Source organism: Saccopteryx leptura, chromosome 2 (genome assembly GCF_036850995.1).
Source record: "Saccopteryx leptura isolate mSacLep1 chromosome 2, mSacLep1_pri_phased_curated, whole genome shotgun sequence".
Classification (NCBI taxonomy): domain Eukaryota; kingdom Metazoa; phylum Chordata; class Mammalia; order Chiroptera; family Emballonuridae; genus Saccopteryx; species Saccopteryx leptura.
Window position 1 is genome coordinate 343076362 of NC_089504.1, and position 24071 is coordinate 343100432.

Below are 24071 nucleotides of genomic sequence, written 5' to 3' on the forward strand. Positions count from 1 at the left end.
GCAGGCAGGGTAGCCAAATCAGACAGTTAAGAAAGTGTACAAACTTTATTGCAGCACACACACATACACACACACATACACACCTGTGGATAGGGAAGAGCACCTGGCCACAGGGTCCACAAATTGGGGGAGGGGATGGCAGCTTGTAATGTGGCTTTTGCCACAACCCCCCATCTGATAGGGAAGGCCTTAGATTGAGGCCCCACCTCAATGACAGGGGACTCAGAATGGGGGGAACCTAGGAAAATTTGGTGAGGGAGTGGTGCTAGGAGGCCTGAGCAGTGGGTACTCTCTGAGCAGGGTCCCAAGTGCTATGTGTCCTCGGTCCTCAGTTCTTCCTCCTCACAGCAGCTGTCTTGGGACTGGGTTCCTCAAAGGAATGTCCCAGCGCAGGGGTTTCCTGCGTAAACACTTGGTGCCCTTGGCCCCACAGCGGAAGCCAGTCGGACAGCAGTGACGCTTATCTGCGCAACAGGTGCCCTGGATGGTCAGAGGAGGATATGAGAGTTAGACGAAACAGGACCTGGCCCAGGCCCACACCCAGCCCCAGAGAAGGGGGTGGCACTGACCTGGCGATACGGACAGCAGGCCCAACTCTCCTGCCTATCTCGGCAGCAAGTCTGGTTGTCATGGCAGAAGTGCCCTTCCCCACACTCCACATTCCCCACACCCACATGAGGGCGGAGGGTCAGCTGGGCAGCATGGTGGGCAGAATCCACCTCCTTCTCACAGGTTCGGGCCTTCACATTGCAGGTGTACCCAGTCGGGCAACAATGCTGGCGGTCCTCACAGCACACGGCCTGGGGTGACAGTGGCATTATGCTCTTGTCCCCCTCTCCCCTGGGAATCAGCTCCCCTCTCCAGGGGCAGGCAGGTGGGCACTCACATGGGGTAACTGGCAGCAGGCCCAGCTCTTACTCAGGCTTGGGCAGCAGGTCTGCCCAACTGGGCAGCTAGTGTTGTCACAGCCCAGGTCTTTGGATTGGGACAAGGAAGTCTGATGGGCAGGCATCTTCTCCAGTCCAGCCACCATCTTGTTTCCCTTCTGACACTGCCCCTCAGTCAAGCACGTGTAGCCCTGGGGGCAACAGTACAGGTGGTCCGGGCAGCAGACAGCCTGTGGGGGAGGGGGCAGAAAGGCTGGTCTAGGAAGCTACACCATGTGGATGGAGCAGAGTCCCTACCTACCCCCCAGCTGGGAATAAAATCTGAGAGCTGGTATGCCGCTGGGCTAGGCAAAGAGCGGAAGAGCAAGGTAACAAGAGTCTGGCCACCTGCCTAGGCCAAAGCACTGCTCCCCCCCATGATATCACCCTACCCATGCACCTCTGGGACGGGGCAGCAACCCCACTCTCCAGATGTGAGTCGACAGCAGGTACTAGAGGAGGGGCAGCTGGTGACATTATCACAGGGGACGTCACTCTCCATGGCCTGGGGGTCTGGCAGGCTGAGGTGAGCTGGGGACTGCTCCATCCAGGGCAGCTGATGGGCTTCCTGTTCACAGGTACCCTTCTGTGAGTCACACTTAAACCCAGCTGGGCAGCAGTGTACATGGTCCTCACAGCACACAGCCTAGGATGGATAGAGAGGGGACAGTAGGCACAGGGGCCTAGCTGGCTGCCACCCTCTGCTCAGCCCAGCCCACCTACCACGCCTGGGTACCTGGTCAAAAGGGCAGCAGCCCCACGCCCCCGTCGCTAGGCGGCAGCAGGTGTAACCATCTGGGCAGCTCATCTCCATGTCACATTTTACCTCCTGCACTGAGTTAGGCAAAGAGGACAGGTCAGCAGTGGCACTGGGGACCCTCTGGGGTGCCTACCCTTTGCCTGCTCCAAAGGTGGAACCAGATGTTGAGCATGGAGGGCCACCCCTGGCAGTGATCCTAAGGTGAAGCTCAATGTGGAGAAAAGGGGGCTGTACCTGCCCGGCCCCCATGTGTTCCTGGAATAGCCCGGGGGGGGGGGGGCTCCTCCTCAGCGTGTAGGGGCAGTAGGCTGTGGCCTGCTTCTGGTACCTGTGTGTGCTGGCAGCTTGGTGAGAAGGTCCATAGTAGCGTTCTCCTTTGAAAGGCACTTACTCAGGACCAGGTCACACACAGTGTCCTGAGGGCAGCAGTGCAGGTGGTCGGAGCAGCAGATGGCCTGGGTGGAAGCAGGGGTGTGTCTTTGTGACTTCCAGTCTCCACTGAGCAGAGAGCAGGCTGACAGCTGGCACTGCCCCAATACCCCACTAGGGGGTAGCATAAGTCCTCAGCAGCCAGACTCCCAGCAACAGGTCAGCCTGCCTCACTCCCCTGGAGTCCCTTCGAGGTAGGTGTCCAGGTTAGGTGGGTGTGGGCAAGTAGCCCAGCTGGCTGTGGCCCCTCACTCACATTAGGCATTGGGCAGCAGCCATACTTCCCACTAGTCAGCTCACAGCAGGTAGAACCATCCGGGCACTGGGACTGTCCATCTGGGCACATGACCCCTGGAGGGGAGAGAGGTGTGAGGGGCCGCTAGAAGCCAGGCAAGACCTCTCCTCACTCCCAACCCCAACCCCAATGTTCTCCCACCTCCTCACCTGCTCTATCAGTCCTTCGGGCGGGGATCTTCTTTGCCAAGGGGTGAGTGCCCGTGGCCGTGAGGCAGCGGGCATGAACCAGATCACAGGAAGTACCATAGGGGCAGCAGTGTACCTTGTCTTCACAGCAAGAAGCCTGAGAAGAGAGGGCCCTTACTCTGTCTTTGCCCCCTCCAGCCCCTCACTTTGCCTCTGCTGCTCCCCCACCCACCATCTTCCCAAACCCGTACCTGGGGCATGGGGCAACATCCCCAGGAGCCATCAAGCGTAGCGCAGCATGTGGAGGAGTTAGGGCACTCGAACTGGCTGTCAGGGCACTGGACAGCGCCCGGGGAGTTGGTATCTGTTGATAGGATGACCCAAGATTCCACCACCCAGTCAGAGAAGGTCATTGCCCCGATCACTCAAGGAGCTGTGGGCACCAGGCCCTGCAGACCCAGTGACAGAAGAGTGGGGGGCTGGCACTAGGGCTGTGTTCTCTCAGGCACTCTTAAACCTTTCTCCCAAAGCCAGGACTTGCCTAGGCAATGTGGCACAGGCCAGGGGAATCCGTTGACTGGGTTGGCATTAAAGCAGCCCAGCTTGGCCCCTCTCCACCCTGGCAATGCCTGGCCCCAGGTCAGGGGTCGTGTATTCTCTCCTACCCTCCTAACCCCAGTGCTGCCCCTCTGTCCACAGCAGGAGGGCTGCTTAGTATAGATGCCACATGAATGAGGGCACGAGAGCAGGGATCAGGGTCTAGCTTTGATTACTCCCAGCCAGCTAGACTCCTGGGTGCTCAAGCTCTACATGCTGCCCGTCTGCATGCCCTCCACCTCCACCCTTATTGCACCTGATCTTCGGAAACAGGACTGCCCGTCGACACTGCAGTGGAAGCCCCGTGGGCAGCAGTGGCGGCCATCCGCACATGACACGGCCTGTGGAACAGAAACACCTGCATTGACTAGGCCCTTTTACCTGGTGGTGGAGGAGTGCAGGAAACATGTAAACACAGACCCCTCCATTGAGCTAATGGTACCCTCACCTCTGGGAATGGGCAGCAGCTTGAGGTCCCTGAGACAGTGAGGAGACAGGAGTAGCCAGGAGAACAGTGGGCATCGATCTGGCAGGGTCTTCCCAGATGCCTGCTCAGCACTGTGGGCTTGTCCTAGGGAGAGAGGAGAGGATAAATCAAAGGTACAGAGTTTGGCCCCTTCCTCTGGCCCATCCGAGATGACCCTTGGTACATCCCAGCTGCCAGCTCCTGCCAGGGCTGAGGGCACTCACTGGAATGGGATTGCAGCAGCTGTAGGTGGCTCCTCCTGGGTCCAAGCAGCAGGCCACAGGGCAAAGCTGACCATCTGGGCACTGCGTTCCAGCCACCAGCCCTGTCACTAAGGCCACCAAGCTCACCAGGGGCCACATGGTCTACCTGCAAAATATTAAGAGGCATTTGGCAACTAGCTCAAGTCCATGCCACCCTGATTCTAGGACCAGTCTCCCCCAGACCCAGGCCCGGGTCCGGGACTACCGGAGCCCCCCACACAACTCATTCTCCAAAGAGGAAGCAGGATGAGGGCCTGAGATTCAGCTTCCTACATGTGTCCTGTGTGTGTGTGTCACATGTACGCTAACATGTATACACCCATGAGCTACACCCATGAACATGAATGCTGGCAGGAGTGTGTGTGAATCTGTGTCCCAACCTGAGTCTCTGTGGGTGAGTGGGCAGAGATGTGGTCATGTGAGAGGAAGAAGATTTGTGGGTTTTGTGGGTCTGATCTGTGGAAACAGGGGCCACCTCTGGGGCGTGGGGGAGGCATCAGTAGCCATGGGAGGACGTGGCTGGAGGGCAAGGAGGGGCTCCTCCTCTGAAGAAAAGCCAGGGTTCCACTTCCTCAGCTAGCCCCGCTGTTGCCTCCTCGCTTGATCTGTGCTCACACCTGCACACTGCTAAGGCCTGTTGGTGGGAGAAGGTATGTCACATGACGACACGGGAAACCACAGGGTGGAGAAAGTTGAGAAAAGGGAAGTAAAGTGGTCAGTGGAGTCTGGGCTGCCCTCCCTAGAGGCGAGCCACCATCTGCTCACTGACTGTCCCCTCCTCACCAAGGGGAAGGGACACATGGGCTAGGTCAGCCTTTGAGACACTGTGTTCTAAGGGCCTCCAACACCACCAGTACCTTTCAGACTCCCCAGACACCACCCACTCACCCCTGCCTCTCTCGCTATCTGGGAGCCAAAACCCAGTGCACATAAGAGAAACCACAAGAGCCTACCCCGCTGCAGCTCTGGAGTCAGCACAAGGAACCAGCCTCAGTCCAGTCCAAGAGGGGGTAATGTGCTGCCTCTTACTTCCTAAACAGCTTTCCCCTCAAGATCAGCTGACCCCACTAGCTCAATGGGGCAGGCCCAGGGGATGTTACCCTGCCTAGAAGGGCAAAAACAGTAATGTTTGCTGAGCCTCTTGGGAGCAAAATTCAACAGCCTACATTATTTTCTTTCTTCTTTGCAACCACTATTCAAAGTAGTAATTACTACCCTTACTTTTCAAAGGAGGAAACTGAGGCTTAGAGAGCTTTGAGTAACACACCCATAGTATGTATCAAGTCATAGAGATACAGGCTTTGATGGCTCCAGAGCATATTGTACCTGGGTTCATTTCACATGTGACACCACAGACAGTGCCTGGGAAAAGACCCCAGACCCCAGGAGGGTCCAAGCAGAGGAGGGGGACAGAAGCATTTCCTGGGCAGGTGGACAAGGCAGGACAGAAACCCGGAGAACAGAAGCTGCCTGGATACTGCACTTGGGTCCTAGTCCTAGAATTGCCACCAGTTATTGTGAGGGACTCAGAGTTGCTCCCTGTCTCAGTGTCCCCTCCACACCTCAAAGGGCATTCCCAGGAGACCATCTCCTAGCCAGGTAAGGATGAAGAAGGCCTCAGCCCCTTATCACTCTTTCCTCCACACCCACAGCTCCCAGGCAAGGCAGCCAGAGCTGGCCCCAGCAGCTGGCCCCACCCACTGCTTGGCTGAGGCCAGAGGGGTGCTTGACTGTACAGATCTCAGGTTGTTTGCATCCTAGTGATTTATTTATGTTTATTTTCCTTCTTGGGTATCCTGAGGTGAGGAAACATAGTGTATGCCTCTATGAGTATGCATGCAAGCACATATACACTCAGGACCAGGGATGAGGTGGTGGGGCCCAATTGCTCAGGAGGGTTTTGAGGGGGGGGCCCTCTCTCACTGCACCCCATCCACACTGCCATAACAGAGGGTGGACAGGAGCCTCGTTAAGACCCCAGCTCTGTCATCTTCCACTAGGTGGCACCCCCCCCCAACTATGAGTGTCGGGAGCAAAAGATTCCTAAAATGCGAACCGGCCCAACTGCGAGGCCAGTGAGCAGGAAAAAAAGAGTGGCCAGGAGAGGCGGAAGTTCGCTTGTCCCACCCTGCAAGAGAGGAAGTAAGGGACAGCCAGACACAACCATTCCCAAGTCCTTTGAAGAGGCCAGGGTCTCAAGTCCCACCTCCAGTCCTCTCAGCTCTGGAACCAGGACGGGCACCTCTCCTACCTACCTACCACCACAACCACCACCAGGCGGGGGGCGGAGCCGGATCAAAAACAGAGTGGTTGGTCCCTGCTTTGGGGGAAGGGGCTGCAGCTTCCGGGGACGCTAGAAGGTAGACGCAGAGTGCCCCTTCTAATGGGGGTCACTGCCATTCTGTTTATTCCCACCCTTCATAAAACTCTATCCAGTGCATCGCAAACCCTGAATAAGACTCTCTAAGCGAGCCCTCTCTTGCCTCCTAAATAAACCCCCGGAGGAACCTCATGTCCCCACACCCCCATGGCCGGGGCCTTCAGATGGAGAAAGCGAGAGATCTGTGCTGCCGACCCCCTTACCTGCGTCCGGCTGTACGCTCGCTGAATAGCAGCTACCCTGCAGCTCTCTGACCTGGGCCTGGCAGCGCGATGGCCCACCCACCTCAGTTTCTATTGGCCAGGTATACGGGCTGTCGCGCTCCGGTTGGCTACTTGACGTAGAGGCGGGGCCATCTGGAATGCTGTAGGTTTCTATTCAATTTACTCTCCTCCCTCCCTGCGTCTCTCTCCCTACCCCCCCATTTCTAAGGATCATGTGATTGGAGAATCATGTGATGGATGCCGGGGCTTGCTCCTTGCCTCCTGCGGGCGCGTGGTAGTTTGCCGGAGGTGCGGCCGCGGCTGTCTGGAGACATTGACAGGCAAAGGATCTGCCCCTTAGAGTGCGCCTTCAAGAGCGTTTGCAGGATGTCTGCTTCTGGGTTTTGGGACACTTGTGCATCTTGGGTTTTGGGGTGTTTTTTTTTTTCTATTCAACAAACTCAAAAATTAAACTTTGGGGTTGAAGGAGAGTTGTGAGGGCAGGGATAAACAGTCCTCAGGCCCTTTCTTCAAGGTGCTCACTCACATCGGGGATGGGTGGCGAAGGAAGAAAGACCAGATTCCATCTAATTTAAGGTACATGATTGTGTGCCAAGTGCATGGATGAGTGTAGGGAAAAGGTAGTAGAGTTAGCTCTAGGCAGGAAGAAGAGATTTAATTGCACCTTAGGTTTACCTTTTTGAGCTGAGTCTGGGAGGATTTTAACGCAGGTGGGAGAAGTTGTATAAGTGGTTAGACAGCGGGTGTTGGAAAGAGCATTAGGAAACCAGATAGAAAAGGCAGCCTTGGGCAAGGATTGAATGCCAAGTTCAATGTAATGGGACTTACGGAGCTGTTGCTGGGTGCCTGGTACAAGGCCAGGCAGGGGGATGGGTGCATAGTAGAAGTAGCTTTGTAGTTTCAGATGGCATTGCCTCCCAGGAATTGACATGGCTGGTGAAGGTAGAAAAATCTACTACACAGGACAGAGTAGCCAACAATACTAGCCGGGCTGTTCAGTGCCTGGCCCAGGAAGAGAGGGATGATGAAAGATGCACCAGGAGGGAGGAGAGGCCCAGAGAAAGCCTGGGGCTGGAATGGAGGAAGGAGTGGAGACGGCTTCAGCTTAAGCAAAGAACTTGCGCTGAAGGTGAGGCGGGGGTAGGGGACAAATCCAAGTCTGGGTAAGGAGGGAGTGGCAGGATTGAGGAACTGTGTGGCAGTGGTGCTGCGCCTGGAGCTAGTGAGGGTCCAGACAGTGGAGAAGGCTTCTCCTGAGAATTGGGACTAGACAGCACACTGGTGACATTTGTGCATATTTACCTTCCTGTGTGTCCTGAGGCAAGAGGGTACATACAGCTTTTGCTTCTATCGATGAAGCATGCACATGCACACACACACATACACAATTTCAATAAAATGTTAGGAAAATCAATAAAGGAACCTATTAATCACAACCACACAGAATCAGAAGAAAAAGAAAACCAGAGTGACTGAAACAAGTCCACCCAGCATGTCAGTTCCATATTTCATGTGTTCAACCAACTGCAGATCAAAAATATTTGAAAAAATGTTACATTGTTGCTGACATGTACTATGTAGTTTGGCCTATAATGGTTGTGAACATATACAGACTTTTTCTTATTATTCTCTAAACAATACAGTGTAACAACTGTTTACATGGCATTTACATTGTATTAGGTATTATAAGTAATCAGAGATGATTTCAAGTATATAGGAGGCTGTGCATAGGTTACATACAAACACTACACCGTTTAATATAAGGGCTTTGAGCATCCATGAATTTTGGTATCTGTGGGGGGTTCTGAAACCAATTCCAGCACTGATACTGAGGGATGATTGTATCACAAAATTCTTTTTTTTAATTGTTTTTCTTACTTATTAATTTTAGAGAGAAAGGGAGAGGGAACATAGATGTTTCTGTATGTGTTCTGAGCAGGGATTGAACTGGCAAACTTTGCACTTCAGGACTACATTCTAGCCAACAGAGCTGTCTGGGCAGGGCTGTATCACAAAATTCTTAAAGGGATAATTTGCCCACCAGGGACATTTGGCAGTGTGTGGAGACATTCTGGGTTGTCACAACTGGGTGGAAATGCTATTGGCATCTAGTGGGCAGAGGCCAGGATGCTTGTAAATACCCTACAAAGCACAGGACAGATGCCCCCAGCAAAAATTATTCTGCCCCCAATGTCAGTAGTGTTGAGGTTGAGAAATCCTCTTTTTTTTTTAAATTTAAAAAATAATCTGCTTCGAACACTGCCACATCTGTTTGGGAAGGCACATACCCCTCGATGTAGCTCTTGTCCGCCAGGTAGTCGTTGAGCACCTGGAGGCCGGTGGGGCTTTTCAGGTCTCCAAAACCCATGACGTGGGCTGACCCGGGAGCTGGCGGCAGCGGAGGAAAGGGAAAAGCCGGCCACCCGCGCTGAGCGCTAAGGGGAAAAGAAAGGGCGAGAAATCCTCTCTTAATCGGTCATAAACTTTCTCCCTGAAAGAACTCAAAGTTTTCCTCACACAGAGGAAAATGTATTTCATACATTTTATTTTATTTATTTATTTTATTTAGAAAATTAAATTTAACAGGGTGACACTGATCAATAAGAGCACATAGGTTTCAGGTAAACATTCCTATAGCATTTAAACTGTTGATTATGTTGTATACCCATCGCCCAAAGTCAAATCATCCTCTGTCACCTTATATTTGTCCCTCTTTATACCCTTCTGCCCACCCCCTATTTCATATATTTTAAATAAATGTTTTCATCTGATTTCTTATCATCAGTAGACTATAGAAAGATCAGGAGATGTGTAACTGCATTGAAGTTTCGAGAAGCAGTCACTTTGACTTTACCAAGGATTGAAAGAATTCAATAGGGAAAAATGCAAAAAGAAGACTAAAGAACATAGAAGCCAAACATCCTGAGGACGCTGAATATAGGAACACACCGTCCTGGATGACTCAATGGGATATATGGGCATAACTCTTAGAGAATAGTAATGAGTAGTCAAGGTATGAGCCTGAACATTCAGAAAAATTGGAATCAGCAGCAGCCCCTCTGATTACTATGGCAAAGAAATGTGAAATATATTTACTAAAATAGTTGGTCAAAAACAAATGCAGTGAACCTCCACTTCTGTGGAGAGGGTACAAGTTGCCCAGGGACTGCAGAACCTCTCCCTGTTCCTCAAGAAACACTCCAGTGTCCCACATCCTCTGATTCAGGAATCTCTCCCCCCCCCCCCCTGCTTTTTGCTTTCAAGGAGAGAGAATCATTTTGTGACCAGGGAAGCAAAAAAGAAGCAAATTTCTAGAATCACTATCAAAGAGTCCATCCCCATCTGCCCTATTCCCTGAGCTCTCCCAGCCCCCTTTGACCAGGCCTTGTGATATTTAATTTTGACAAAATCAATTGACTGTAAATATTTCCAGACTCTCAATTCTATTCCATTAATCTATGTGTCTGTCCTTATGTCAGAACCAGACTGTCCTTTTTTATTTTTTTTTATTTTTAAGGCAGTATTTATTCACTTTAGAGAGAGAGAGAGAGAGAGAGAAGGAGGAGGAGGAGGAGGAGCAGGAGGAGGAGGAGGAGCAGGAGGAGGAGGAGGAGCAGGAGGAGGAGGAGGAAGCTTCAACTCTCATTTGTGCCTTGACCACGCAAGCCCAGCGTTTTGAACTGGCAACTTAGTGTTCCAGGTTGATGCTTTATTCACTGCACCACAGGCAGTACCAGACTGTCTTGATTACCATAGCTTTGTAGCAAGTTTTAGGAGAAGTGGGAGTCTTCCACCTTCTTTTTCAAGATTTTTCTTTTGGTTATTCTGAGTTCCTCAAATTTGTTTGTGAATTTTAGGACCAGTTTCTGCAAAGAAGACAGCTGAGATTTTGATAGAGAATGCACTGAATCTGTAGATTAATTTAGGGGATATTGTCGCCTTAATGATATTAAATCTTCCTATCCATGAATATGGGATGTATTCCCATTTATTTATTTCCATTAGTCTATTTTTGGCCGTTGCCAAGTATTTCATGCTATAAATGCTACATAGCTTATTTAACCAGTCTCACGTAATGAGCTTTTATGTATTTCCAATGTTTTAAAGTTACAAATAATTTTTTTGTGTGTGACAGAGAGAGAGAGAGAGAGGGACAGACAGACAGGAAGGGACATGAGAACCATCAATTCTTTGTTGTGGCACCTTACTTGTTCACTGATTGCTTTCTCATATGTGCCTTGACCCTGGGGAATACAGCAGAGCCAGTGACCCCTTGCTCAAGCCAGCAACCTTGGGCTTCAAGCCAGCAACGTTTGGGCTCAAGCCAGTGACCTTTGGGCTCAAGTCAGCAACCTTGGGGTCATGTCTATGATTCCACACTCAAGCCAGCATCCCTGGGCTCAAGCTAGTGAGCCTGCACTCAAGTCAGATGAGCCAATGCTTAAGCCGGTGAGTGTAGGGTTTCGAACCTGGGTTCTCCGTGTCCCGGTTTGACACTCTATCCACTGTGCCACCACCTGGTCAGGCTAAAGTTACAAAAATAATTATGTGATGAATATTTGTGAACATTTGCCTGAGAATGCACATGTGAGGGTTAAATTCCTAAATGTAAAATGCTGAGTAAAGGGTCTGCACATTTGAAATATCAATGTCAAATTGCCTTAAAGTTTTCCAATTTACACTTCAGTCATGGTATTTGGGGGGACCTTATTTCCCATCTACTGAGCAACATTGGGTATGTCAGTTTAATTCTTCTTTTTTGGCTAGTCTTATGACAGAAGATATTTCCTGATTGTTTTATCGGCATCTCCCCACTCTCTAGGGACGCTGATTATTTGTGCGTATGCTTATTCTGCTCATGTGTTTCTTCTGTGAATCACCTGTTCTTATTCATATTACCAGTAGTCAGGGTTCTCCAGAGAAACAGAACCAATTGCTGTGTGTATAGAAAGAGATCTGTTAAAAGGAATTGACTCACATGATTATGGGAGCTGGCAAGTCAAAATCTGCAGTGTTAACCAGCAGGCTGGAGAGCGGATGGTGCAGATGAAGTTCAAAGGCAGCTGCTGAAGAATTTCCTCTTGCTTGGAGAGGCCAGGCTTTTTGTTCTATTCAGTCAACCCTTCAACTATTTGGGGATGGCCCACTCACATTATAGTGGGCAATTGCTTTAGCCAAAATTTATCATATTAAATATTAATCTCATCCAGAAACACCCTCCAAGTTGATAGATAAAACTATTTCATTATCCTTTTGTTCATTTTTCTTTTTTAAAAAAAATTTATTTGTTTGTTTATTTATTTCAGAGACAGAGCGAGAGTCAGAGAGAGGAATAGATAGGGACAGACAGACAGGAACGGAAAGAGATGAGGAGCATCAATCATCAGCTTTTCGTTGCAACACTTTAGTTATTCATTGATTGCTTTCTCACATGTGCCTTGACCGTGGGCCTTCAGCAGACCAAGTAAACCCTTGCTTGAGTCAGCACCTTGGGTCCAAGCTGGTGAGCTTTTTGCTCAAACCAGATGAGCCCGCACTCAAGCTGGCGAGCTCCGGGTCTCGAACCTGGGTCCTCTGCATCCCAGTCCGACACTCCATCCACTGCGCCACCGCCTGGTCAGGCCTTTTGTTCATTTTTTGACAGAGTTTGACTTTTTCTTCTTGAACTGTGGGAGCTCTTTATACATTTTGGATATTACAAATGTTGCAGATGCCATTTGTCTTTCATCTTTGTTTATGATAACTTCTGTAGTCAGAAGTTGTGTTACTGTTATGTCACCTGAAATGTTGCATTCTTTTCCTTTTTGACTTCTGCCTTTCTCCTCCTTACTTAAGAACTTACAAATATGTTCTTTCTAGTCCATTTCTATTCCTGCTGCAGCCCCAGCTGGACTAGACCTCAGATGCTATGCCTGTGCTGGATTGAGGCACCACAAGTGACAGGAGGTCCCCCTCAGGAACCTGGTGTGGAGAGATTCCTGGATGTGTCCCTCTGGCTAAGAGGTTCCTGTAGGGCAACCCTAGGGTTGCTTTCAGAGCTGGTGGTCTGGACAAAGAGTTAGAGAGCTCCTCTCTCTCTTCCTCTTTCCACTTCTCTCAATCTTTCTGTTTCTCTCAACCGCCCCCTTCAAGGTTTTCTTCTAGAGTTACTGTTCTGTTCCCATAGAAGAGTCATAGCTGCCCCAGAGTAGGGCCTTTTCCCCTGAGATCCTGAGTTGTCAGAACTTTTTTTTAAAGCATAAGAATGTCTCAAGTGGCCCTGGCCTGGACAGGTAGCTCAGTTGGTTAGAGCATCATTCTGATGCATCAAGGTTGCGGGTTCAATCCCTGGTCAGGGCACATACAAGAAACAACCAACGAATGTATAAATGGGTGGAACAACAAATCGATGCTCCTCTCTTTCTCTCTCTCTCTCCCTTCCTCTCTCACTAAAATCAATAAATAAGCCTGACCTGTGGTGGCGCAGTGGGATAAAGCGTCGATCTGGAACACTGAGGTTGCTGGTTCGAAACCCTGGGCTTGCCTGGTCAAGGCACATATGGGAGTTGATGCTTCCTGCTCCTCCCCCTTCTCTCTCTCTCCCCTCTCTCTAAAAATCAATAAATAAAATATTTTAAAATATATATATAATCAATAAATAAAAATTTTAGCCTGACCAGGCAGTGGCGCAGTGGACAGAGTGTCGGACTGGGATGCAGAGGACCCAGGTTCGAGACCCCAAGGTCACCAGCTTGAGTGCAGGCTCATCTGGTTTGAGCAAAAGCTCACCAGCTTGAACCCAAGGTCGGTGGCTCAAGCAAGGGGTTACTCGGTTTGCTGAAGGCCCACGGTCAAGGAATATATGAGAAAGCAATCAATGAACAATTAAGGTGTTGCAACGTGCAATGAAAAACTGATGATTGATGCTTCTCATCTCTCTCCGTTCCTGTCTGTCCCTGTCTATCCCTCTCTCTGACTCTCTCTGTCTCTGTAAAAAAAAATTTTTTTAAAAGAATGTCTTATATATACTTACACTTAAAAATTACTCATTGTGGCCTGACCAGGTGGTGGCACAGTGGATAGAGCTTCAGACTGGGACACAAGGTCCCATGTTCGAAACCCCAAGGTCACCTGCTTGAGTGCGAGCTCATCTGGTTTGAGCACAGGTTCACCAGCTTGAGCGTGGGGTCACTGGTTTGAGCGTGAGATCATAGACATGACCCCATGGTCACTGGCTTGAGCCCAAAGGTCCCTGGCTTGAGCCCAAGGTTGCTGGCTTGAGCAAGGGGTCACTTGCCCTGCTGTAGCTCCCGTCATTCCCCACCCCTTAAGGCACATATGAGAAAGCAGTCTATGAACAACTAAGGTGATGCAATGAAGAATTGATGCTTCTGCCTGACTTGTGGTGGCGCAGTGAATAAAGTGTCGACCTGGAACGCTGAGGTTGCCTGTTTGAAACTCTGGGCTTGCCCAGTCAAGGCACATATGGGAGTTGATGCTTCCTGCCCCTCCCCCTCCTCTCTCTCCCACCTTCTCTAAAATAAATAAATAAAATCTTAAAAAAAAAAAAGAATTGATGCTTCTTACCTCTCTCCCTTCCTGTCTGTCTGTTCCTATCTGTCCCTCTCTCTGACTCTCTATCTCTGTCAAAAATTAAAAAAATTAAAAAAAAATACTCAATGTGTATCTCAAGTTCAAATTTAACTGGATATCTTGTATTTTTATTTGCTAAATCTGGCAACCCTGAAGACTAAGGCTGGAGTGGGGGCATGGAATCAGCCTCTCCCCTCCTGCCTGAGTCACCTTGGGATGAGCAATAGTTGCCCCAGTTCCTGAGGCACCCACCCTCATCATCAGGCACCTGACTGGTGCCTGTGGGGCTGGGCTGGGCCTTCCAGTCCTCTGCTGGGTGTGGGGGAGGGGAGTCAGAAACAGGCCAGTGTCCCTGCCAGAGGTTATGGATGGATGCTTGGTAACAAAGGTGCTGCATCAGGTCAGGAGACCTGGGCTCCTGTCCCAGCATAGTCTGTGAGCTTTTCCAGCGCCATTGGGCAGGCCACGTTCTTTGTTGTTGTTTTTTAATGAATTACTGTTTTACCAAAGTATAACATGCAAATAAATTGTAGTCAAAACACAAAGTAGCACTCTTGTATCCACTTTCCAACCACAGTTTCTTCTGTGACTTTTTCTTGCATCTCTAAATCAGTGTGCCGATGCAATGCGGGAGAATGAACACTTGATTTGCCCTTGGCCTCAGTGTGTTCACTGGGCAGTGGGTGAGCCCTGCCCTGCTCCCTGTCAGTTGAGAGATTCAGAGTCTACTGTGAGCTGCCACGACTCCACCTGGCCCTGCGGGCAGACCACAGCTTTCTGTGGGTAGAGTGGTGCTGCGTGGTATCTTTAAATCTAGCTGTGGGGTGCAAGATGCAGGGTGGAGTGAATGGGGAAGGGGAAGGCAGGTTAAAGAAGCCTGGGAAGGGAGTGGTTTACTTGGCTCTGCAGAGGCCCCGGCTGGAAAGGCCTTCAGGGCCCCTCTGGCCCAGGGTTCTCAGCCCCAGATGCCCGCTGGAATCACCTTGTGCATTTGTAGCCGCAGAGGATCTGATGCGCAGGTCTGAGGCCCCCTCAATAGCTGAACCCCTTCCTATGCAGCAGGAAACCGGTGCTAGTGAGGAAACTCCTCTTGGTTCCTCTTCCTCTTGTGAGCTATGTGATTTGATTTATCCGCCCTGCCTCATTGTCCTGATCTGTACGTTGAGGACATAGACAATGAGATCCTCCCCTCCATGGAGTGAGTTAATTCCTGCAGAGCCCACTGGCAAAGGACCTGAGACAAGTGGGAGCTCAAATAACAAAGCTGCGCCACCACCGTTGTGATGACTCCTCCCCTTCGGCACTCCCAGCACCCCACCCCACCCCCCTACCCACACCTTAACCTGGGAGAGTGCTCACCTGCTCCTTGGCCCGCCTCGAACTCTCCTCCCTAGCCCTGGCATATGTGTTTCCCCTCTCAGAAACCTACCTGGATCCCCTATGTGGCTGCACCCTTTCCCATTCTGCTGCTCTGATGTTCAGAATTCTGTCCACCTGGGGCAATTTGCACCTGGTCCATTTCAGAGTCCTGTGCAGGGCACCTCTCACTCTGGAGCCATCCATTTCCCTTAGCCAGACAAGGGCAGAGGTGGCAGAAGAAGACTCAATCCCTCAGCGATGGGATCAGTTGGGGGAAGACAATGGGGTGGGGTGGGGTGGGTGGGGCTGACTTCTCCCATCCAGATGTGGGAGCATCTTCCTCCTACAGGAGACAGATGGCATATTGCTGGGTTAAAGTTTCAGTTTCTGATATTCTGAGAGCAGTGGATGATCTGAAGAACTTTTCAGTGGAGGCAAACACTGATCCCAGCGAGTCTCCAGGAAGCCAGAGTGGCCTCTGAGACAGGCAGGTGGCAGGTGGCAGATGGCAGGGGACAGGAGTCTGCTCTTCCCTGGAAACCTGGACAATGGGCTGTGATCTGAGCGGCAGGACCACATCATTGCCTGCTGAGCTCAAATTTCAGTTTGCTTCTTACCAGCCAGGTGACTTTGGCCTATTCTCTGACCCTAAATGCCTTCATCTGTGAAGTGAAGTAATTGTAGTGACCCCCCAGGGTGTTCGGAAGCACTGACTGTGCTGACATTTCTATGTAAGTGTCTGGCACACTCATTTTCTTCTCCATCACCCCTATATCTGAAAGAATTTTGACAACCAAATTGCACTTACTTAGAACTAAGAAATTCATTTTCCTATTAAAATTGACAAGATCAACGATATAAAATCTGACACCACTAGAGTGAGAAAAAGAAAATTCAGACAAACCCCGTGACAGGGGCTCAGGTCTGACAAACACTTCCCAAGCTCCTCCAGGATGCATGCGCTGGCCTACATGCAAGGACACCCCTGGCCCTCCCCCGGAAGGGGGTGGCCACTGGTCTAGGAAGGCTTGGGAGGTGCAGGGCCCTGTTGGCGGTTCAGCCAGGGTCATGCCTCCTGGTGGACACAGGGAGTAACTCTTCCCCACCCCGTGCCCTTTCCTGAACTTGAGATTTCCTGAGGGCAGCTATGCCCCTGAGCAGTTGCTGCATTGCTGATGGACTCCAGCTGTTGGAGCCCAGCTTTCATCAAGGGCAGCAGCAGACAGGTCCGGCCTGGAAAGGAAAAGACCGCGTGGGTGGTGGGTACTTAGTTACTCTCTGGAGCCAGGACATTAATGAGCTGAATTAGGGTGATGTTTTGCATGCCTGCTCTGTACACATCACTGAGTTTTTATAACAACATTGCAGAGTATTATCTCCATTCCACAGATGTAGGAGACGTTCAGGGTCTTGTCTCCTAGCTACTAAGCAGTGGTGTTAGTTCCAAGTCAATCGTAACCCAGAGCTTTTCCCCACAACAGCAGGCTCCACTGAATACTGACAGTGGCCCAGCTCCACCCCCCCCCCCAGGCCTTCCAGCCCACCTTGAGCTTCCCTGGTCCTTCTCCCTGTAGGCCCCGTACGGGAAATATCTGCTCCAAGTTACTTGGACAGGTCACTAAACTCCTTCAAAATTCAGTTTCCTCACCTGTAAAATGGGTACAAAGTAACTCCCACTTGCCCTCTACACAGTCATGTGAGGTTCAAATAAAGATGATGAATATGATGAGACCTTATAAACTGGCACATTAAAAACAGGAGGAATTCTTTTTAGGACATCAAAGGGGTTCCTCTCATAAATCAGATGATCTGTCTCTGCAGCATGGGGCCAGGGCTTAGGTGAGGAAACCGCCCTCCCTACTCACCCAGCTCAGAGAGGTCAGGTCAGAGTCGTTGCCAGTGGCCCCAGGAGGAGCAGACAGGAGGCAGCTGCCAGGGGGGTCGGAGGGGAAACAGAAACTGCCCAGGGGGGCACCCTTTCCCAGTCACAGATCTCCTTCACACATCTTATCTGTCTATAGCTAAAGTTCTCAGCGGTCCTGGGGGGGGGGGGAGCAGAAATATACATACTTACTCTTCCCATTTTAAAAATGAAGAAAATGAGGCCCAGAAAGGAGACAAGTTCCCCCAACAAGTTAGCAGGAAAATCTGTACTCAAATGCACTTCAGGAGACTTTAATTCAGTCTCATATTAGGATGATTGCTGGTATACTTAATTTCTTTCTCTCTTTCTATCTTTTTTTAGTTATTCAGTGAGCAGAGGGGAGGCAGAGAAACTCCCACATGCGGCCCCACTGAGATCCACCTGGCAAGCCCACTAGGGGGCGATGCTCTGCCCATCTGGGGCTTGCTTTGTTGCTCAACAACCGAGCTCTTCTTAGTGTCTGAGGTGGAGGCCATGGAGCCACCCTCAGTGCCTGGAGCCAACTCCTTCCAATCAGCCATGGCTGCAGGAAGGGGAGAGAGAGAGAGAGAAAAGCAAGAGAGGGAGGGGTAGATAAGCAAATGGGTACTTCTCCTGTGTGCCCTGACCAGGAATTGAACCCAGGACATTCAAATACTTAATTTCTGTGTTTTAAGGAAGGGTCTTGCTAATGTTTAAGATTCACATTGTGCCAGGTTCTCTACTAAATACTCCTATAATCTCTAACACAACCTTGCCAGGTAAAGTACAGTTATCATTCGTGTCTTACAATGAAAGGAGTAAGACTCGGACAGGTTAAGCAACTTTACTGAGGTCGTGCAGTTAAAAATGCATGAAGCCAGAAATGAAATCCAGGTCTGGCCCAGAGCCTGAGTGTGTAACCGTCACAATATGCCTTCAATGTAAGTCACTGTGACATCCGGCCCTGCAGCTGAGCGCTTCCTTTCCGCCCAGCCTGCCGCCCTCCCCGGCCTTCCCCTCGGGCTCATCTCCAGCCGTGTCCCCTGACCCCTAGTTCTCCCTTTTTCTAAGCCATCTCAGGCATTCTCTGTCACGCGACCTGTTCTCTGGCCCTCACAGATGTCATTGCTGTATGCAATGGTCTTATTTACTCCTTCATTGCCATCTCAGGCATTCTCTGTCACGCGACCTGTTCTCTTGCCCTCACAGATGTCATTGCTGTATGCAATGGTCTTATTTACTCCTTCATTTGTGTCTCCTGCACTAGATAGTGTGAGCAGGGACCTTTTGTGGTTTGTTCCCTGATGCCTCCAAGTGTCTACAACAGTAGCTGGCATGCATCAAACACTCAAAAATTAAAAAGGAAAAATAGAAATCCTCAATAAATCAAGAGAGAGAGAGAGAGAGAGAGAGAGAGAGAGAGAGAGAGGCCAAGGCTTTGTTCCAGACCCAGCTGGAACATCGTCTCCTCAGTCTGGGTCACCATGACCAGGGCTCAGCTTTGGCCTGGCCACACTGGGCAGGTGGCCAACAGACTCCACACTGCCTTGGTCAAACTAAGAAGCAGAACCTCCATCCCCCAAAGGCAAGACACTCCATGGGACTGGAGAGTGCTTGGTGAGCTCGTGGCCCTTTCTGAGGACCTTATTATATGTTTTGAAACTCTCATTTAATACATCTTCAGAAACGAAATTCATAGACAATATAAATTTCCTATGCATCGTGTTTTTAGAAATCTCTATAAACTTTATATATACAATACTTATATTATGCACATACATTGTATGAAGTATTTTACACATAATATACTACATAAAGTAATATAGAGGAAAAATTAGAAGAACGTATTTAGAATAAAATAGTACGTATTTCTGTATATGAAAGCTCAGGCTCAATCCCACGAGAGAACAGAAACTTGTGAATGTACATGGATCACTGGCATTGAAAACCAGAACCATAATTGTAGACCCATGCTGGAGTGTCTGTTAGTAACTCAGCTCACACAGGCCAGGTGCTCACAGGGATAAAATTTTTTAAAATTCTGAGTGAGCCTTGATAAAGTTTTAATGGCCCTGGCCAGATAGCTTGGTTGGTTAGAGCATCCTCCTGAAGCACAAAGGTTGTTGGTTTGATCCTGGGTCAGGGCATGTACAGGAACAGATAGATGTTCCCACCACTTTCCTCTATCTATCTATTTATCTATCTCTTCCTCTCTCACTAAAATCAGTAAATTAAAAAAAAAAAAATTTTTTTTTAAGTTTTAATGAAGACAACGCCAAATTCTCCCTAGGATTTTATAGTAGATTTATTGCTGGAAATTTCAAAGTGTTTTAAAACCATTAAAAAAAAATGTGGGTGAAATAGAGCTAGCTTCCACATCAGGTAATGAACAGCTTTCTCATGTATGTAACTGCCCAGAAATACAGAGAAAAGTTTAGGGGTGTACGGGACAGTTCCTTGATGTGTCAAACTGTTCAACGCGTTATAGGACATTTAGCATCCCTGTCCTGCAATCTTTCAAATGCCAAATGCCAGGGGCCCCAATCTTTTGACCAGGGCAAACAACCTCATTAATTTCCAAAATGTCCCCTAGGGGGCGGTAGCGCTCCGGTCGAGAACAACTGCCTGGCACTTTCTCCAGCGCTCTGCTTTTTAATTTAACTCTACCTTTGAGATTGTTTTACATCCTGATGTGGAGATCTGCATCCCTTTCAAGGCTGAGTGGTATTCCTATTCCGTTATATCAAGGAACTGCCATGCAGTTCTCTTTCCATAGTCTTCTGCTGTTACAAACGAGGCTGCGGTAAAGGTCACTTCGCACATGTGGAAGCCCATGGGTAGAGGAGAGGAATTCTGAGAAGCGGCCAGGCTGGGTCTCACTCAGCATTTGGACAGTTGGAATTCTGATAGTTATGGTCAAAACTGTCTTCCATGGAGGTAGATTAATCTACACTCCCTCAGCAGAGCAGGAGAGATCCTTTCCCAAAGCTCTGGGAGTCAGGCCGGAGTGGAGGGTGGGTTGTTAATTCGGGAAAATCTCAACCAGGACACTTACCCTCTGTGGGCCTCCTTCTCAGACCACATCAGCCCCCCCCCACACACACACACACCCAGTAAAACCTTGTCCAGAAACTCCCCAACCCACCTTCTCAGGCCATGGGCAAAAGGAAGTTTGGAAGGCCTTTCTCTAGATAAGTTGATCCTATTGTGTTTTTTTTTAACCTAAAAAAACATAAAAAGCAAAACCACCTTTGTTGCTCTTCTGATTCTGGAAGTAATCCCGGGTGAAGCAAAAGTACATCTACAGTTCTGCATATGTGAAACACAGAGTTTATTCTTGTATTATTATTAGTTTTTTAAGGATATTATTTTTTTATTGTACTGATTGAGGAGAGAAGGGTGGGGCGGAATGAGAAGTAACAACTCATAGTTGCTTCACTTTAGTTGTTCATTGATTGCTGGTGGTATGTGCCTTGACCCGGCAAGCCAGGGTTTCGAACTGAGGACCTCAGCATTCCAGGTTGATGCTCTATCCACTGTGCTACCACAGGTCAGGCTGTTTACTAATTATTGTACTATTTTTCATATAAACAACTTTTACCACACTGTATTTCTTTATCAATTTCCCCTCTGTACATCTATTTCAGAGGGGAAATCCCTTTTCCCACCATTTTATTTATTTATTTATTCATTTATTTATTTATTTTTGAACAAGAGGGACAGACAGGAAGGGAGAAATAAGAAGTATTAACTTGTAGTTGTGTCACTTTAGTTGCTCAATGATTGCTTCTCATATGTTTCTTGACTGGGGGGGCTTAAACCAAGCCAGTGACCCCTTGCTCAAGCCAGTGACCTTGGGCTTCAAGACAGCGACCATAAGATTATGTCAATGACCCTGCATTCAAGCTGGTGAATTTGGGATTTTGAACCTGGGTCTTCAGCTTCCCAGGTCAATGCTCTATCCACTGCACCACCACCGGTCAGGTACCCTACCAAAGTTTTATTTTGAAAACTTAAAAACTTCAGAAAAAGCGCAAGAATGGAAAAAAAAAAAAGCACAAGAATGGCACAGTAAGCACCCACATACTCTTCACCCTGAGTCACCAGTTGTTCACATTTTGCTACATTGGCATTATCCTTTTTTTCCTGAACCATTTGAGACTAAGTTGCAGAATACACTTCAGTGTGTTTCTGAACACTTCAGTGTGCATTTCCTAAGAACAAGAATGTTCTACAAAACCACAGTGTGTGAAAAGAAATTTAACATTGATAAAGTAATGTCTAGTATACAGGCCTCACTCAATTTTCTCCAGTTGTCCCAATAAAGTCTACTATAACCCCCTCCACCTACCACCACCCTGCCCTCAGGGGTTCAAGACCTGACTTGGCATTTAGCTATGAGCCTGGAGTTTGGATTTCTCCTCTTGGAGTCAGTGGTCCCCAAGCTCCTTGGCCCTGCCTCCAGAAAGGAAGTGCCAAGTGGGGACGGTTTGGCCCTGAACTCAGAGTTGTGGGTGGGGTCCAGAGGCGAGACCTGAGCCTTACTTCAGCCCCATAAATATCTTCCCAGGCCCTGAGGATGCAAGCTGGAGGGGACACTGCCCCAGGGCTTGCCCTGGAAAAAGTCAGCCTCACAATAAACTACCTTGTTTATGTTACTCTCCAAGTGCTAGGCAAGGACTGGTCTCTTAGTTCCCACTATAACCTGGGGCTGGTACCATTCTCTCCCCTTTTACAGCTGAAAGGAGTTTCTGTTTCCCCATCTGATGAGGAATCCAGTGATGGCTATAGGAGGCCACATGATGACTCTGGAAGAACCATTGGGTGTGTAGTCAGTGTGAACTGTGGCCAAGTCAGCCAGGACACTGGCCACCTTCTCCCTCAGGGCTCCAGGGTTGCTCCTCTGGGCAGACAAGCCTAGCCAGAGCTCTAAAGCTTCATGGGCATCTCAAGGCCCCTGCTGCACCCTGCAGCCACCACAATCATCCTTCAGAAATGCCTCCACTGGCTCGTGGTGTCTCATCGGCCAGATACCCTCTTGGGCCTGCCTAGACTGCTGCCACTACACTGGACTTTGGTCAACACCAATGACACCCTAAGGTTTTTCAGCCTCAGAGCATTTAACATTGGGGGAAGGCAGAGACTGTGATCCGCTCAGCTCTGTGACCCCAACAGGCGCCACATAACCGTTTGTTGATTCTTTACATAGCTTTTATAGATGTGACTCTAGCCAAGAGTTTGTAAGGTAGGCAGGACAGGTGACGTCTTTATTTTCAGATAAGGAAACTGAGGTGTAGTGACAAATCCCAGAGGCATCCTATTACAAGAAGAGAACCAGAAATGAAGTACAAGTCCCTCGTTCTACTGTGGGGGAAACTGAGGCTCAGAGGTCCAGGTTAGAGTCTGGCTCTGCTACTTTGCAGCTGTGTGATCTTCTCTCTGGGAAGGTGTAAGAAGTTATAACTATCTGTGGCTGCATTTGGAGGTAGAAGTAGGACCAGAAACAGAACCTGGTTGCTCTAAAGGCCCTTTCCAGAACTTTCTGTGCCACAGGTTCTGGGAGGCAATCAATAACAATAATAAAAATAATAGTTATTGAGTGGTTGTCATCTGTCAGAGAATGGTCTAAGCCCCTACTCGGCAAACTGCGGCTCGCAAGCCACATGCAGCTCTTTGGCCCCTTGAGTGTGGCTCTTCCACAAAATACCACATGCAGGCGCTACCTCAATAAGGAATGTCCCTATCTATATAGTTTAAATTTAAAAAATTTGGCTTTCAAAAGAAATTTCAATCGTTGTACTGTTGATATTTGGATCTGTTGACTAATGAGCTTGCCGACCACTGGTCTAAGCATTTTATAGCTATTAACTCATTAAATCCTCACATAATTCCTGTGATGATGCAGGTACATTATTATCCTCATCAGCTCATTTTGTAAATGGGGAGACTAAGGCTTAGAAGGCATTAAGATACTAGCCAGAGGTCTCACAGCTGCTGCAGGAGGAAATTGGAGCCAAGTCCCTGCCTCCCAGGTGCTCTGATTTTGAGGCAGATGAGAGGTGCACCCTGGCATACACTGTCCTTTTTGGAGTTCTTGGGGCCTGAAGCCTGAGTACATGATACAAATGAGCAGGTCACTGCAGGGATCAGAGCGCTGGATTGAGAATTGGATGGCGTGGGAGCTTCTCTGGACTCAGACAGGTGGAGGTTTGAATTCTGGCTATTTGACCTCTGGGGTCTCCGATTTTTTCATTTGTAAAGTGGGAAACTGCATGGGAGAAACTTGGGTTTTGCTTCACATTAGAGTCATTACCTGCAAGGACGGCTATTCCCTCTTCTGTAAAATAGGGAGAGCAGTCTCTTGGCTGGTGGCTGTGAAACTGTTCGGGTAAACCATAACTTTGAGGCTGTAAAGGTCCTTAATAGAAGCTGGGTTTTCTCCCAGAACAAGTTTATAAAATGATTTTGTGTTATTTCAGACCTCAGCTTGGTTTGGGAAGTAAATGGAAACGGTGCCCCACCTCATGCCTCACCCACTCGCACCCCGCACACCCACTCACTCTCCCCTTTAGGCCAGCTGCCACTTCTCCAGTCACAGATTGCACTCTCCACGCCCCCTGATTCAGGCTTCCCAGAGGCGGGAAGTCGCAAAGTCTTTACTGGGGAAAGAGGATGGTAGGCCTCTAGAAATCCACGTGCTAACCCCGCGTGCGCTGGCTGGCTGGGTGGCTCCAGGTCCAGACGCGACTAGTTCTAGGCGTCAGGGGCGGGGAAGCTAGTTACGTCA

General features: G+C 49.2%; 1 protein-coding gene across 2 annotated transcripts; it reads right to left on the minus strand.

Annotated features, from left to right (window-relative positions):
- Positions 1-30: 30 nt before the first annotated feature.
- Positions 31-6530, minus strand: GRN (granulin precursor). Of its 2 annotated transcripts, XM_066363966.1 has the most exons (14): positions 6448-6498; positions 4818-4969; positions 3826-3970; positions 3584-3706; positions 3392-3476; positions 2790-2902; positions 2560-2695; positions 2372-2466; positions 2015-2141; positions 1663-1760; positions 1327-1572; positions 887-1117; positions 570-800; positions 31-480 (listed from the first exon to the last, which is right to left on the minus strand). In XM_066363966.1, the coding sequence occupies exons 3-14, from the start codon at positions 3961-3963 to the stop codon at positions 343-345; spliced, it is 1761 nt and encodes a 586-aa protein (XP_066220063.1). In that variant the 5' UTR covers positions 3964-3970; positions 4818-4969; positions 6448-6498; the 3' UTR covers positions 31-342. The 2 variants fall into 2 exon arrangements, with proteins under 2 accessions (XP_066220063.1, XP_066220062.1); XM_066363965.1 differs by lacking the exon at positions 4818-4969 and having other exon boundaries at positions 6448-6530.
- Between the last annotated feature and the right edge of the window lie 17541 nt (positions 6531-24071).